At 43.1% G+C, this 17645-nt stretch overlaps 1 protein-coding gene across 1 annotated transcript; it reads left to right on the plus strand.

The window, feature by feature from the left end:
* Positions 1-2119: 2119 nt before the first annotated feature.
* LOC119167874 (uncharacterized) lies at positions 2120-17349 on the plus strand. Its single transcript, XM_075885373.1, has 6 exons — positions 2120-2301; positions 8195-8245; positions 9978-10028; positions 12819-12881; positions 15029-15091; positions 17087-17349. Exons 1-6 carry the CDS (start codon positions 2223-2225, stop codon positions 17092-17094), a joined length of 315 nt encoding a protein of 104 aa, XP_075741488.1. The 5' UTR covers positions 2120-2222; the 3' UTR covers positions 17095-17349.
* Positions 17350-17645: the final 296 nt, after the last annotated feature.

The raw sequence follows: 17645 nt of genomic DNA on the forward strand, positions 1-17645 counted from the left end.
CGTACACATAATTATTAGCGTATGGATACTGAATACTACAAGCAATTGGACGGTAATTCGTCGTCATTCAATGTACGTATGTTGAATGAGAGTGATGTATTCAGTAAACTAAAGGCAAATCAGGCAAATCAAATGTTAATTAAAATTCAAATTAATCAAAATTCGGGCAAATGAAATGTTAACTCTGAGGTTTCGCCTGAACAGTTTATGCCATATAAAAAGGAAACAATAAAAATGACGTGATAAAAAGCTCAGGGGTTTAACAAGACATGCCGGTGACACTGTGAATGTACCCCTATGTGTAGCCATAAAAAAGACGGAAGGTTTATTTTAAACTGTTGTAAAATGTGTGTTAAGAAAAAAAAAGCACTAGGTCCAAATGTATCGGCTGGGCTGCTCCATGCCACCCATTCACAGGTGCTATCCCGCTACTGCAGAGCGCGGGAGCTTTTGCCTGCTGCGTTTCCGCCCTGGGCCGTTTCGCTCCTCCTTAGGCGACCTGGTCGCCCTCGGGTTCCCCTGGGGCCACCATATCGACGCCCAGCTTAGCGCGGACACCCGATCGACATAAGTCAACATGGGACAGGACTCCCAGCCTCAACCCGTCCACTAGTGCAAGCCTCCAAGTAGCTGGATTACAGGGGCACGCCACAACCCCCGGCGACGGAGTGGTGTACAAACGCGAGCATTTGTATGCAGCATTCTCTTGCCCTCACAAAACTTTTTTTTCTTTTTATTCTTTTGGTTTGGGAAACCTTCAGAGCATGAGTCGTCATTAGAAATTCGAGGGTGCGCACCGCAAGAACGTTGCAACTAACAATTAATACAATGCACACATTTCGACCTTTGCACGACGACATACAAAGGTTTGCTTTAGCGTTGCCAGATGCCGCCACGGTAGCGGGAACTGAGAGTAAAAAAGAGCGAAGCCTGTTACAGTCGCTCATAGATGGCAACACGTATCGCGCCGGCGTGTAAATGCTCGCTGATCTTTTAGTTAGAAACTCCAAATAAATGTTTCATTCCCTCCTCCCCTTTTTTCTTTCTTTCGTGAAATTATCCACTGAGTATACCTCTGTAGGCTGTTCTATTTCTCATAGGGCGTTCGAAGAATACAATATTCCGAAAAAAAAATCATAATAGACAGAGTTGACAGAGTTCAATGCGCGTAGTTTGAACAGTTTGGAGTTCTTCCTCGCGCGTTGTCAATCTTAATATCTTGTATAAGGTGAGCGATGACTGGAATGCAATGCATTAGTTATCGAACTGCATCGTTTTATAGTAAAAACTGTTATGAGATTGTAACAAGGCGCGATTTTGGCGACGTAGTTGTCCGCCGTCGGTGTCCATAATCGCTGTCGTGCGAAAAAAAACAAAAAAAAAAACAGGATTGAACAAGATTCACAACCAGGGCGTTTGCGAGGCAGACCAGTAATCTACCACAGAAGGACCCTTGTGTTGAAAATGCGTTGCAAACTAACCTTAAGCCTGCATGCAGGCTACATGCAGGCTAGGATATCACGTTAATATGCGTAATGGAGCGTTTCAGACGAGTAAAATAACAACGTACCTGTCGTCACGCACTGCGAATTGCGTAACGTGTGGGCAGTTGAACGCTTCCAACGAAAGGCTTGGACATATTTCTTCATGGTCGTCAGCCGCAGCACCAACTCGGTGCACACAACGCCTCAAATGTGCGTAGCAGGCATCACGCCTCTCAGACGAACGACGAAGGCTACTAGTGAAACAGTGCGTGCTTCCCTACCTCAGGATAAATTAACGGTGATTTATGGCGTACTGAGTGCCATGCAAGTTTATCTGTAGAAGTTGCTTCGAGAGTGTTTAAAAAGGTTATGTGTTTAAGGCCGCTCTTTTAGATTTAGTTATGATGTGCAGTAGAGTAGAACCTTGGACTGTAGTGGCACATACATGCACACTGATGTGGTCTGGCAGTTTCGTTTCTCTCTCTCTTTTTTTATTGTTGGCTGCGTCGGTGTGGCTGGAGGATCAATGGGGACGACTTTTCGCCACCTGTTGTTGTAGTTATGAATGATACATGTTCCATTGTTATTACTCCACCTGCTCACATAACCCATTTTTCTATAGCCCAACAAAAGAACACTGCCCACGTTACTTATTATGTAGTATTGTTGACTTATGTACACAGCTGATGAAGCGTTGCTCAAAGCTACTGTGCGCTCTCTTTTGCGAGCCAAGAAGCAATGAGGATCGCCTTTATTGCTCTTGCTTTTGTTGCTGTAGTGATCGTATGCCTGGAATTGCACCTCGCTGAAGGAAAATGTGAGTATAATGCTGTTAATGTGTGGATTCTTGCAAGTCTTTACGGTAGGGCAGTGCGAATATTGAACTTTCGGCATACGTATCGAATGCAAAATACTGCCGTCTAATGTCGAACCGATGTCAAAACAAAAAATCACTGCATACCCACAAAGTGGGTAGAAGCGTCCGTCCGTCCGTTAATCCGTCCGACCGCCCGCGCCCCTGCTCGTCCGTCCTTCCGTCCGTCCGTCCGTCCGTACATCCGCCCGCATGTCTGTCGGTGGATAGGCTAGGCTGGCTACGCCACGTGGGACGTGGGATTGCCATAGACCATAAGGAGCTTCCCACATATTATCGAGTATTTCATCATACCGTCGTCATCATAATCATCATAATCACCATCCATATATTTCTGCCCACTTTAGGATGAAGGTCTTCCTCAGTAATCTTCCACCCATCCTGCCCTGCTCGAGTTCCTTTTCATGGCTAGCTCCGAATTTTTAAAACTTCGTGCTCTCTCTGACGCTTCAACGTCCTCGACCGCACTTGTCGTAAAACGTTGTGTGATTAGAAGCAACAAGAGCTGCCAGTTCATTTTAAGAATACATAAGGAAACTACACAGGATTAGGTTTCGGCATTTTGACAATATATATACTTTTGCTAAAGTAATGCACTCAGTAAAAGTGAGCATGGAGAGAAATTTACGGGCCTATCCAGGTCACGTTGAGATTACTCGTGTCTATTGTGGTCTAATAAAGTTGTTTTACTAACTCACTCACTTGACATGCTCTCAAGGTGAGCACAAACGTCGTAGAAACACGTCGAAATACTGAAAGAGAACCTCGCATGCACTGTGATGCTCGCACATTGCCGTTTCTTTTTCAAGCATGTAAACACAGTTTATGTTGCAGTTTTGACGGTTCTATATGGTGTGTTTAAACAACGTGTATTGCATGAGAGAGCTGCGGGAGAACGTTTAGAATATCGTAGCGCTGATTTAGTTGGTATGCGTTCGTGTCAGAAGACTGGGTGCGAAAGTACGGATGCAAAAGAGCAGATGCAACATTGCGGTGTCCCAACTTCTCCCTCGTGTCGGTGTTTTATGCCCATTCTTTTAACTGGGATGGTGCTAAGTGGAAAAGAAATTACTCCATGGCTCCAGGGCACTCTGGAAATAAAGCTGTAACGTAGCACGATTTTTCAGCACAGTTTCAGTGAACATCCCCAATCGCCCGAATAATAATAATAATAATAATAATAATAATAATAATAATAATAATAATAATAATAATAATAATAATAATAATAATAATAATAATAATAATAATAATAATAATAATAATAATAATAATAATAATATGCGAACTTTTACGTCTCAAAATCACAATACGATTACGAGAGAGGCCGTAGCGGAGGGCTCCGGGAATTTCAACCCCCTGGGTTTTTTAGGTGCGAAGCAGCTTTTGCATGGCATGTTTTGCATGGGAGCTGCGCATACACATTTACATACACCAACTCTGCTTCTCCCCTCGAGTGAGCGGGAGTAGAGGGCAGAGCGCTGTCTCCACTCAACACCGACTAAATTTAGTCATTTAGTCGGTGTTGCTCCACTTCGTTTCTCCTCTCCCGATTATCTCTCCGCCACAGCTGTGAGCTCGTATATATAACGCTGTGAGCGCTCGTTCCATTGCACTCTCCTAGCAGCGCTGGGTGTTCACTTAGCGGAACACACGCGACAATACACAAAAATGTGAGGGGGGGGGGGGTTACATAAGCGGCACACGACATATACACAACTCCTCACACAAATGACACATACTTGGAAACAACAGATGGTACACAAGTGAACACCAGTGCTGCTTCGAATCTCTTCGTGGTTCCTTTTAGTGGGAGATGGTGTACCATCCGTTTGTCTGTGTTTATCTATCTATATATTATATTAACGACCTCCCCAATAACTTAGCGTCTAACATTCGTCTGTTCGCAGACGGCTGTGTCATTTATCGTCCTATTCACAATTCTAACGACCCTGTCATCCTACAGTCTGATCTTTGTTTGATTCAATCATGGTGCGAAAAATGGCTTATGTCCCTTAACATAAAGAAAACTTGTGTCATTTCCTTCCATCGCCGTCAATCCTATTCCTCCAGTAAATACTTCCTATTTGATTCTGAAATAACAGCAGCTGATTCATGTAAATACCTCGGTATCACTCTAACTTCAGATCTGACCTGGTCATCCCACATTATGAACATCACTAATGACGCCAACCGCGTGCTTGGCTATCTCCGAAGAAACTTACGTCTAGCCCCACCTTCTGTTAAACGTTTAACCTATCTAACACTAATCCGCCCGAAGCTAGAATACGCATGTGCCATCTGGGATCCCCATCAAATAACTCTTATTAAAACGCTTGAAACTATCCAAAATCGTGCAGCCAGATTAATTTATTCTGACTATTCCTATCTTAGCAGCGTCACCAAACTAAAATCTCAAGCTAACATGGTTAACTTAGCTTCACGCCGCAAAATTTCAAGACTGTGTTTGTTTCACACATTTTATCATGCATTGCACCTAAACCATGTTATCGTTCCAGCCCATCGTCTTTCATGCCGTATCAGCCATTCGAAAGCGGTTTATCCACCCCGTGCATATACCACTGCCCATCACTCTTCATTTTTTGTGCAAACATCAACAGAATGGAACGATCTTCCTGCTGACATCGTGAACCACTCCAGCATCGCCCATTTCAAAGAAGCCATCGAACAAATCATCTGTTTGTGAATGTCTACCTCCTCATGTAACACCCCTTGACTGGGGCCCTTGAGGTATTATAAATAATAAATAAATATATGGCTGTCTGTGGATATATGCTGGGCTTGCTAGGCCGGAGCGATGCGGGACTGCGCCAGACCATAAGGAGTTTCACCCCTAAAATCCACGTATCTCCACGACGGGAATACTGACGAGTGAGTGAGGCACCGGGGATCATTCCGTGTGGCCGTAAATCATTCGTGACATTACCCAATGACGCATGCAGACGAGTATCCACCTCTGGTAGACAATGCTTGTGGCGTTTGGCAAAGGAAAGTTTCTTTAACCAGTATACGAAGACACCATATACGCAGACACTATAGTGTCTGCGTATACTGGTTAAATAAGCTTTTTACATTTGTACACTAAAATCTTTGAAATTGCGTCAGTACAATTTATACAATTGCTAGACGCAGTTTTACACAGACTTCAATAAAACACTGTGCACCGCTACAAAACTATGAAGCGTTCGGCCCCGGTGTTCAGCAGTGGGTTCAACCTGATACTGCACTGAAGCCTTTCACAATTATTGGTTACATGTTCATGCTTCCTAATGAGATTAGGCACACGTGTGGGTTGGGTTTACCAGAGTGTTTTTTCACATGCCGCACATTGTGCCTCGCGCGATGACGGTCATGGAAGAGTGTAATAAGCGGTAATTTGCGTTTCGCAATGCGTTAACCGCAGTGGTTGTTCTCGAACAACAGGCGGTCACAGACGTCGCAGCCAAAGCCAAAGTGCCGCTAGAGAAACTCCCGCCGGTAGAGGGCGTTTGCCCCGGCGAACGCGCTTCCGCAATCATCACATTGACGCCGCAACACCGCGTTCACTTGCAAGCGTTTGACACCGCGAGCTAACTCGCAACGCAGCCAATGGCGCGGGTGCTTGGGTACGTCGCTGCGAATGATGTAATTGATAACGCAGCCAATGGAGGCCCGTTATGACACCGCTGCCGGATGGTTTTTTTTATTTCTCCAAGCAGCTTTCGCTGTAAAAAGAAACCTATTACCCTTCGAAGAATTGAAGAGGAAGAGCAAAAAGGGAGTGCAAAATTTCCGCCCGTATGTTCTCACGGGGGAACTTGAGTAAAAGGATTGCAGAGGGGGGGGGGGGGGAGGGTTATCGCGTGAATGTTGTGTTATTGGGTATATTTGGGATCGCCTAACTGTCACTTCGTCTTTATTATTCTTAATTACTGAATGAAGGAAAAGCGTGGCCTTCAACGTCAAGCGAAAGCCAAGTAAAGACGCCCTTGACTGAATTCCGAACGCGCGATCCTGGCCTTCAAATACGGGGTGGCCAGTGAACGGTTGTACAGCGCGAGCAGTTGAAACTTGCAGACGCTGCCTGCGTCAGCCTTGCAAGGCGAGAGAGAGAGGGAGAGGAGCGACATGTTTGCGGATGTGTTTCTGGGCCGGCACGAGACGCGAGCATGCGCAGTGGGGGTGTGAACAGCGCCGACGCCGAAGCGCGACATCGTGCGACTAAAGGCCTGAGTCCACGCATCCGTTGCAGAACGTCAGCGCATAGCGTCTTGACGCAGCACCGTGCCCTCTCCCAAATGAAGAGAGTGGTCACGTCCGGGACGCACCGACGCGCTGCAATATGGATACGTGGGGTCAGGCCTTTAGAAGTGCTCCGCTATCCTTTTATTTAAATGCTCCGCTATCCTTCTCTACCCCCATCCCTCGTGAGCTACTGTTGAGGTGTCCTCCCCCTGAGAGACAGTTACGGGGCTCACTTTTCTCTTCTTTTTCATTTATAATCACTTCCCCGCATTAAAAAAAAAGGGGCAGGGGAAGGAGGTATAGGTCAGGTAGAGCATAATGAGCCGGATGACCTGTTTGTTTTTTTTTAACCCAGTATGGCACAGCCGGAAATTTTAGATTTCTTCCGCGTAATACGAGAAACCGAGTGTGTCAGCGCCAAGACATCAACACCGCCCACGTCTAGCTCATCAGCTCTGTACCCAAAACCAGTCTTACAAGCTTGGTGTAAAACCGAGAATTCTGCTCTCTATCGTTGTCGAATAGCTTCGACCTGACACCGACGTCTCCTGATCACGTGCATTGCGATTAAGAGTAATACTAGCCGCTATTCGTTTGCGACATGTAGTGGCATGGTCTTGACTCCGAAGGTCGCCGTTTACTGCGCCTTTACCTTTGAAATAACTTCGAGTTGCTGTTTTGCCGCTTCTATGGTCCTGTGGCCTTCTATAATTTGTTGTAGTTAATTAACAGACTTTTGTTTTGTTATTGTTAACTTTTCCCCCCTGATATGCTTAGATTGATGGATAGTTGAATGTCATTGTTTTGACGGTATCACGACCCGTTATTCATTTATTTTTGTTGCGCGGCTAACAGTTTTTGTTAACATTTTTGTTGTTCACAAATGTTTTTGTTTAGTCTCATGCACCTGCGCTACATCAGCTGTAGACGCCGAACGGCGGATTATGGACGAGGAACATTGCGTCGAGTTAAGGTGCTTCTCCCCTAAAAACTATGAAGCTCGGATTTGACTTCTTGGGCTTAGCACCTTAACCCCAACACTGGATGCGCTTGTGGGAAGACCTGCAATTCAAAGGATGTTCCCACATTAGTAGCCATTTTATCGACGTTAGGGTTTTTGAAGCTTAAACGTTTTGAGTGCGTGTCCATGTGGGTGTGAGTGTTTTTCTCGCTTTTATTTTATCTCTCTGTCCTCTTTCCGATCCCTATTTATTCGCCCGTGTGTCGGATAGCAAACCGGTTACCTCCACCAGGTTACCTTCCTTGCATTTTTCTTTTCATATATTTCTATCTGTGCTTGTGAGGGTGTCAGATATAAGCGGAAAAACATCTCCGCCTAAAAAAAAGCTTTCTTTTTGAAATTAGCCGGTGAGATTACTGTTTATTAATGCAACTCAGTAGTTCATTCATAATTAACATGTCAGATGCGTAGGCTGTCTGCCGTACTTACTTCGTATAAATAAGGATAAAAGCAAACTGAGGTCAAAAGCCTTCCACATTTAACCTACGGGGTTCTCGGTGTAAAACGAAGTGAGACACATGCTGCCTCTTTCGGCTCTTTTTGCTAATCACAATTTTTAATCCTTTTCAGTGCATTTGAAGGTACCCAAGGTAAAACTCAGGAGCGGAGTGAAAGTTCGCGGTGAGTGCAACTGCACAAGTTCGCTAATAATGAAATCTAACAAAAATCATTAACATCTTTAGAAGGGCCGAAATCCAGGGCAGTTGGTGATGGTACTTGAACATGTTTCAATACAGCGCGCGACTACGCAGACACAAGAGAAAAAGGGACAAACCGCAGCGCTGTGGTTTGTCCCTTCTTCTCTTGTGTCAGCGTAGTCGCGCGCTGTATTGAAATTTGCTCAAGTAGATTAATATTGCATTCAACAAAGGAAACTAGCCCTTAGATTCACACACCTTTTCTTTATACATCCGTGGTATATATTCTAAACAAGCGCGTCGTTATCGCCGTCGCCATGACGTTTCATCCAATATGCTCAAGTGAAATACAATATTGGCCCCAGTTGCCGATGGCTCTGCATGGGGGCCTTCGCCGTGATTCTGGACAGCTGTCTTTGTCGGTTGTAAATCAAATATAAAACTATGACGTGCATTTGTGTGTATTTTTTTGTAGGTGTAGAAGGCATGAATTACACTTCCGTATATAGTCAGTACACCGTAATCATGCGCAATGTATTATTTATTCCCAATCAGTCACCTGCGCACCCAGTATAATACGTACATCGCTTCCACTACCAGAAATTGTTGAGATGTGACGCTGCAACAAATCAAATAATCAAACGTTTTGCTCTCGTTGCTGTCACTGGTGGTGCAGATCACATCGAGACCCACAGTAAGTAAGAAAAAAAAAAACAGCACATGTAATGTGAGATGCAGGGCCCCTTTAAAGCGCCACTATACATAAAAAAAAAACAATTTCTTCACGTATTGTAAAGTGATTCTTTCACGATGCCGAAAACCCCACTCTTACTACGAAAAGACCAGCGAAAACACGCGCGAAAAGAAAATTCGGGTGGCGACGCCACCTCGGAATTTTCGCACCAAACGCCATGACGTCATAGATATTGACAGCCTCTACTGGGTCATACGTAGTTCCTAAACAACGTTTGCAAGAAGTGCTGTTACGTTTTGTCCAGAAGTTCACTATGACAGACGCCACTTTGCACAGACCTGTCAGTCAGAAAGTTTTCCCCAGGGATCAGCATTTGGAGGGGTGCTGGAACCTCCATTTACCTGAAAGGTGCTTATGCACCTGCGACATTTGTGGTCGGGCGCGCGAGGCGGCTGCAGCACGGGATTGCACTGCTGGAGCGGTTCGCATCAGACCATGTGGGACATGTCTTTAGCTGTACCAGAGTCCTTCAATGCTCCAGTACAGCCAGAGTCCTTCAAGGACTCTGGCTGTACGCAGACATGAACGTTTTGTTGCTCGAGACTGCTGCCGCCATCTCCTCCAAAGATGACACCCCCGCCGGATCCGAATGACGGGACCCGCCAGATACCATTCGCCACAACCGGTGGCAGTGGTGGGATGGGGCAAACTTTGGGTCCCAACAGCACCTATACATGAAATATAATGATGAAAGTTTTCGATCTTAAATGGTATGAAACTTCAATGAGTCATTAATACTTGGAGAAAGTGTTGAAATTGTGAACGGGTGCCGCGCTATAAGTTGAAGTGACCCAAAGGTCATATGGCTCTGTCATATGACTCTGAATGAATATGCAAAGAGGGACAACGAAAGGAAGGATTGAACCTGTGGATAGTGTTGCCTGCTCAGTGCTCGATCATTGTTAATGGATAATTTTGCGAGTACAGTATTTACGTCACGAATGTGTCACTGATATTGCAGGTCCCAAAATGAGGAAAGCCCGTGTACGCATCCCCAGGACAAAACATCTGGGTGAGTATATAGGTTGCACCACGTTTTTTCCTCCTCTAATTCAGAGTGGGCAGCGAGACACTTTGGACTTCAACAGCATGCGAAAGCAAAGTCCATATCACCAGCAGTGGCTGCCTTTTCTCGCGCTGTTTAATGTGTGACGCCATTACCTAAACGACCGCGGTCTCTTCGCATTTGTACCGCTGGTGTAAGCAACCTTTGCGGTCATGTAAAGGAACTTGCCCTTCTACGGTGACATCAGCACTTGTCTCCCCCATCGCAAGCTACACAGTATACTCGCCACCTCACACAGCCGCGATGCCACACCAGTTCGCTGCTACCCCCCCCCCCCCCCCAAAGAAAAGATCCTGCCCATGTTCGTGGTGGCGGTTAGTTGACGTAGATGCACAAGCGCTTTGGTATTTGCGACGATTTTTGGCAAAGGTTGTGCAGAACCTATATTCACGCTCTTACTGGCGGCGTTGCGTTGAAAAACATCGCAGTTAGAAAAGTAAAGCAGAACAAAAAAACCTAAATTCCTTATACTGGTATCACACGGGCACTATTGATAGCGATCAGGGCCGATGCGGATCATGTTTCTTGATCGCGATCCAAAATCATCGCTGCACACTATAAATTGATCCGGATTAAGTTTGGCCTTGATGTCAGTCAAATTGTGGTTTGGGAGCAACGCCTTGATGCTCAGATCACGATAGTCTTGATTCCGATCGGGTCTCAACGCGATTAAATGTTACTGTAAAACGACGCTTGATCCGGCAGTCCAATTCCGATCGGCCCTGCTCATGAGTAAGATTACTTGTGCGACATTGGTTTTAGGAAGGAGAAAGTCATGTTTAAGTAGAGTTGAAAGTTGACCTGCGAAATAGAACGAACATCGCATACAATGCACGTTCCATATAATGACGTATAATATAACCATCTACCGGGCCCTCCTGCTGACGCTATCAATTACTTTTATAATGTGATCATAAACAGATCGTCAAGGTGAAAGCCTTAGATGTGTCATAGCACACGAATGGTGAGCACCATTGAACTCGGTGTAGTTTAGAGGCCCTTATTTGCCCAGGTGGTGTTCTATGAACCAGATCAATTCACTCTCTTAACCGTGTCCGGAGCATGGATACAATCTTAACTTTAGTTACCCTGTCGGCGCTATACCCGCAAGCACAAACGATTGCAGGGCGGTATTTTGTAGCCATGTGTCTTTTTCGATGCAAACGCCTTTGCTTGCTTTTCATGCTTATAGTGGTTCTGAGTGACGGTCCTTCCACATTATGAATGAAATCAGTAAAATGTGAGCAGTGGACGATAAGACTAGCATACAATCTAGAATAGCGCGTTGCCACAAAGCGCCAGCGCAGACTTGGTTTCGTCGAAACTGATGACGAGTTAACAATCTCGGCAAACACTCGACAAGGACAAGCCGGTATCTGTCGAGGTCGTTTGTTGCATTCGATAAGCAGCATCCCACCATAATGTAAGGATAATATTTGTGGTTTTACAGCCCGAAACCACAATTTCATTACGAGGTTCAGCGAAGTGGAGGTATCCGGAAATTTCTACCGCCCTGGGGTTCTTTAAGTGAACCGATTACTGGCCCAACCTTGTGATTATATTATGGGGTAAATGAAAAGGCCGTGAATTGTAGTGACATATTTAAACAGCCTTTTTGTGATCTGAGTAAGATTTATAGGTTCAAATCATATTTAAGAGTTAAAAAACAAACAAACCGGAATGTTGCACAGCCTATAGCGGGAAAGCCTTCAAACTGGATTATGGAGTCGTTCACATTGCTGCGTATAACCTAATGATTTCATGCGCACCAAAGTTAGAGCTCGAAATTAGAATATTTATATTATTATCCCTTCCAGTTCTCTTATTTATATTACCTACATTATCTATAACATTTATATCATTATATTATTTATATTATTTATATATTTGCATGCTGGGCACGCATGCTCAACACACCGTGACGCACAAACACGAACCTCTCCCTAGCGCTTAAACCGCTCTGTTTGCAGCACGTGTTGCGTGTGAACGACTTCACAGTCACCACAGATAGAAAAAAAATAGTTATAAATGTTTCACAGCATTTCCCGCATTACAGTTTCGTGATTAAACACTCTGACCAGTAAGCTTTCTCTTAAAACAGGTGTCATAACAATTTATTGTACGTAGCTATAACGTTATTGTACGTCCCTTCAACGGGCACCGAAATTTGATTACACGGACCTCAAGCATTTCACCTCTATTAAAATGCAGCCGTGGCTGATGTTATGGTCCTGTGACTATGGTGCTAGATTGACCACCGTTTTCACAAACGTTCCTCGACTCGACTTTCACCCTTCACTTGACAGAGGTGAGCAGTGCGCCACTGCTCGGCTGAAAATGACGCTGCGCTACTCTGGAATCGCAGCAGATTATCCGCGATATGCAGTGACTTGCGGTTCTTGGAGATGGCGCTCCCATCGGCTTTCTCAAGTGAAAGTGAAGAGTGAAGGGACGTTCTTAAATACGGGGGTGAGTCCTTCGGGTCAGCTGTTGAGCACCATAGCCACAGGACAACTGAGGCTGGTCACACCGCCAAAAAGTGACTGCATGTCTTCTACAAACGATGATAATTTTCGGCTATGTTAGGAATGACGAGCACTACAAAAATCAACTTCAGTAACAAAATGCTCCTGAAATACCGTGGCTTCTCATACGGCATGTTTAATATACTTTCTTGCAATGAAGATTTGAAAAAAAAGTGCTTTAGTTGATGTCTGTTTGTACATGTGCTTCTAGGAAAAACTTTAGGGCATGCCGCACTTGGGACAACAAATGTTGTAAGTTCACTCGGAACTACAGGTGAGTACGGTCATTGCATTGCTGTTATAATGGCTTACTTTCCGGTCTTTTGTAATCCGTGTTAAATTTTTCCAGCTGGATATTTTTGTCGACAAAGATGTGCGCTGTTGAAATACTCTACTATATTTTGTTGCTTTATGAGTCTACCGCATCTTCACTGTGTACGCTTGTAGTGACTGCTTGACCCTTGCGGCGATTGGCGTGGTGAAGTGATATAACTACAAACAATGCTTTTGCGTGATCGCACCATTTCTCAAAAGGAAGTTCTTGCTGCAATATATTATTATCACCAAGGCATTACCAATTGTCACCTTGAGAGATGAAAGCACGCAAAAACATCACTTGCCCGAGCACGTTGACAAGCAGGATTTCTAGCGAAATGGTACTCATTAAAAACATAAAACTTCTGAAATAAGAAATTCTAAAAAAAATAGATTTAGCTCATTCACCGCAATGACGCTGCATTAAGACAATGAAGCATTTTCAGTTTTGATTGATTTGTGGGGTTTAACGTCCCGAAATCACCATATGATTATGTGAGACGCCGTAGTGGAGGGCTCCGAAAATTTCGACCACCTGACGTTCTTTACCGTGCACCCAAATCTGAGCACACAGGCCTACAAAATTTCCGCCTCCTTCGGAAATGCAGCCGTCGCAGCTGGGATTCGATCCCTCGACCTGCGGGTCAGCAGTAGAGTACCTTAACCGCTAAACTATTGCGGCGGGGCTGCATTTTCAGTTTTGTAATATCGTGTGCCAGTCGTATTCATTATTTCACACTTCTTCGATTTCGCTTTATCAATTATTGAATTTATGTCCCCACGTTTTTATTTCAATAATTTCAACGGCGGTTTTATCTACCAGAACTACGGTGTTATTATTGCATGTTAGGTCTCTGGGCATCTCATAATAAGTGCAGATCACTTTAGAGGGCGAGGCTGTTGTATGCTGGCGTCATCGCTTGACGAAACACTGGTTATACCACGTACAGGACAAACATCTGCATGAATGCGCACTCGCACCGTGGGGTATAGTCTTCCTCTTGCTTTCGGAGCGCCTTGATGATGATGTCAGATGCGCATCACTTTAAGTAAAATCACCCATATAAAATTGAAAAAAAAACGAAGCAAGCGAGAAATAGAAAAAAGGGGAAAAGGCGAAATAGGAGGAAAGCTAGAAATAGATAAAAATAAAAAAGAAAAAAGATACTTGAAAATAGAAAACAAAAATAAATAAGAGAAAGAGACCCCCCCCCCCCTCCTCCCAGAAAACCTAGATAAGCTGCTCTGCTCCGCACTTCGTTCAGGCTTGGCACCATTAGTGCAAAGCTGTCTTATTTTTTTTTATTTCATGATGACTTACTTTTTTGCGTTGTATTGATAATTGCGGTACATGTATATACAGATTCTACAGTGCATATACGCAATAACAATTGAAGCCAATGCTGAAAGATAGGGACACGCTATACATACAACTTTTGAAATGTGCAGCTTACAAGGAAAGCTTGATAGCTTGACTGGACACCAACATCACATGTACGAAAAGGACTAACACCGATGAAGAAAAAGAGCTCTAAAAAGTTACATCTGCACTATTTGGTATTTTGATTTGATGATTGATTGATATGTGGGGTTTAACGTCCCAAAACCACCATACCATATGATTATGAGAGACACTGTAGTAGAGGGCTCCCGAAATTTAGACCACCTGGGGTTCTTTAACGTGCACCCAAATCTGAGCACACGGGCCTACGGCATTTCCACCTCCATCAGAAATGCAGCCGTCGCAGCCGGCATTTTGATTTTGATCATATTGATCACGAGCGAACGTTCAGAAACCGCCACTGAATGTTCACTGAAGGGCAGAAGCATTATATCATTTCAATCCCGCACGTATGGTCGAGTGGATGACTATATCAAAATGTATACCGTGTATAAACTTTGCAACAGCCGCGCCGTATTCCCGTAGGTTTACTTGTAAGTCACGTGAGCCCGGTGTTGGCATAGAGGAATAGCGAAATGAGACAATTTAATACATTTTATGGGGTGAAATTCATGCTGAAAGCAGTTTACCAAGAGCGTATATACAGTATATGTAGCCAGTAGAGTCGTATTCGAATAACTTATCCGTGTTAAATGTTTCCACAGGGGCCAATATAGCGCAAACGGTACTGGGCAATCAGAATGGTCAGACGGACGACGAAACTGCCAGTGAGTACTTTTACATAGGTTCGGGCAGTCATGTTTGGTCGGTGCGCAATATAGTGAATTTGCCTCACTTTTGATCAAATAAGTAGAAATATAGGCAAATAAATAAGTTCTGCTTTTGTCTGTGCTGAAAAATATGCACGGCGTCACTACAAAGCTAAATTTTCGCAAAAATCATGCGCAATTACAATATGATAGGTATCTGCCAATGTTAAGAGAAAGCTGCAACCTCTGCCATGCGTGAGTACACCATTTCTGATGTTCGTGAAAGAAGACAAGAAGTTGACTAGGAATTCATTTCGGGAGAAACGGGAGGCTTAGCTGGTAGTTTCTGTACCCTTGTGTAATATGCGTTTCTGTATCATCATGTGTATGTAATATACCTTTACAAAGAAGTGTTAAATTGTTGCAAATAACATAAGGAGGCATATTATATAAGTTTCTGTTGTTTTTCATATCACCAGAATTAAAAAAATAAATAAATGAGAGACAGACAGCCTAATAGCTTATACCTAAGGTACTTTATTTATAGTAGTCGTGCTTGAAAGGACAGACTTACAAGGCGCCTAATGTGCTCAGAATAACCACCAGATTTAAGTTTTTATAATAGAATGTTAAAATCAGAATTCAGTTTATTGTACTCCTCGCGTTTCCTCCCAGTGAGAAGAATTTGTCTTTGCACTTAATCATTGCGATGTGCTTGTATATACCCTCTAGATTACGTATCAATGTGTGAAAAACATTCGTCTTCTAAAACATTCGTCTTCAAAGGCTCTATAGCTATAGATATTGTCTGCTAGTTTTGATCACTCGAAATTGCTAAAGAAAATCTAGAATTGTAATTTTTCATGTATTTACATGACATGTATATGCATGCTTATACTTAAATGGCTGTATTTTGTTGTATCTCTATCATTGACACTTCCAACAACATGCATTGTCTTGCAAACATAAAATTTTAAATTGGTCACTGCACGCAACAATCGCCGATGATCATAGGATATATACAACTGATTATGAATAAGGTTTGTTGTTTTGGCGCAAGAGAGGGATGCGACAAAATATCAACATACTGTATCTAATTTACTATAGCTTATCTGATAAACTTTGATGCATAATGGAATCATAATGTGAATAACAGAAGGTTTGCCTCAATCTAATTAGAGGTGCTCATTTCAGATTTGTGGCCGCTAATAGCCTCGGAAGGACGACTTATTCTATTTATCTCATTCAAATGACTTTACTGATGTACTAATATTGTTTTCTTTGCTGCTGAGAAGATGAAGTAGTACAGTCGTACTACAAGTTGTTAGAAAATCTGAATGGTGGAGGCTTTGTCAGTTATACTAAATACCTTCACCGAAACGTTGCATTTCACCCCAGCATGGATTATCCACAACTGTGCGACAGTGATTCTCCCAAGGAGAATATTAAAACTTTGAAATACGGCTGCTCGTTTTGTTTTTGGTAGATATGACAGACCATGTTGTATAACCAATGATTTGAAAGTCACAGGCTTGCAAGATGTGGTGTTCATTACGCTAGTATTACTTGCACAGAAAAGATCAAGTTAAAAAAAAATAGTTTCTTTTCAAGAGTGATCCATCGTACAATTAGTGTTTTAGCTGTCAATATGTGATTGTAACAACGTTTCATTTTGAAAATGTATAATAATTAAATATACTGACTGCCTCTTATTTTACAAAGTACTGTTTACTTGAATCTTGTTTTACTGATTACACTAGTTGCTGCTAGGCCGAGACTGATGAAGTAAATGCCAAATAAACAAATAAATTAATAAATCTTGTCTACACCCCTTCACAAAACTTGTTTCATTTTACGGGTACCCAGATTTTAAACAGCGGAACTGAATTTGTAAGCTTATGAATATGTTGCAGAAACAGGGGCTTAAATGCATGCCAGAAGAATGAATATGCAAACACCGAACTAAATATGCTGCGGAAAATGTAACAGAACTTTTATGTTCCACATTTTCAGGCCGCTGATGTCATGCGCACCTCAATATATGCAAGGTCTCTGGTAATATTTCCTATCTTTCTATGAATGAAGAAGACTACACCTGCGATTTATTTATGAAGCAATGACATAAAGCTCAAGCACAGGGGCAACTAAAGATATTTTGGCATTCTTACCATCAAATTCAATATTTGACTGTTAAATAAAAACAAGGCTTGGTTAATAGTTCACTTGGTACTGAATGAGAAGAAAATTTTTGAGCAAATAAATGTCATTAAACTAAATTGAAGGCTGTCAATTTGTTTTCCTCTAAGTATACACCACTGAACTACTGCTGCGCATGCATTTTGCTGTTTGAAGACGTATACAACGCTGAAGAACGCTGAAACATTTTGTAAGTCATGTTTACTACACACAAGTGTTCTGTAATATAGACAACGGCAGCCTTTGTCCTTTGGTATTTGTCGAAAAAGATTCAAAAGCGCATTTTCGACGAGGAAATAAATAATTTTTTCACACAATATTGTGGCGTTCCGCTTATAAGGCTACGAAGTGACACACACACACATACAAAACACAA

This window comes from Rhipicephalus microplus, unplaced genomic scaffold (assembly GCF_043290135.1).
Source record: "Rhipicephalus microplus isolate Deutch F79 unplaced genomic scaffold, USDA_Rmic scaffold_132, whole genome shotgun sequence".
NCBI lineage: Eukaryota > Metazoa > Arthropoda > Arachnida > Ixodida > Ixodidae > Rhipicephalus > Rhipicephalus microplus.

Bases quoted from the DNA above. Each gene is read 5' to 3' on its own strand.
- LOC119167874 (XM_075885373.1), top strand. From the start codon at position 2,223: ATGAGGATCGCCTTTATTGCTCTTGCTTTTGTTGCTGTAGTGATCGTA. The intron at 2,302-8,194 runs GTGAGTATAATG...AATCCTTTTCAG, and splicing joins GCACCTCGCTGAAGGAAAAT to TGCATTTGAAGGTACCCAAG. The intron at 10,029-12,818 runs GTGAGTATATAG...ATGTGCTTCTAG, and splicing joins CCCCAGGACAAAACATCTGG to GAAAAACTTTAGGGCATGCC.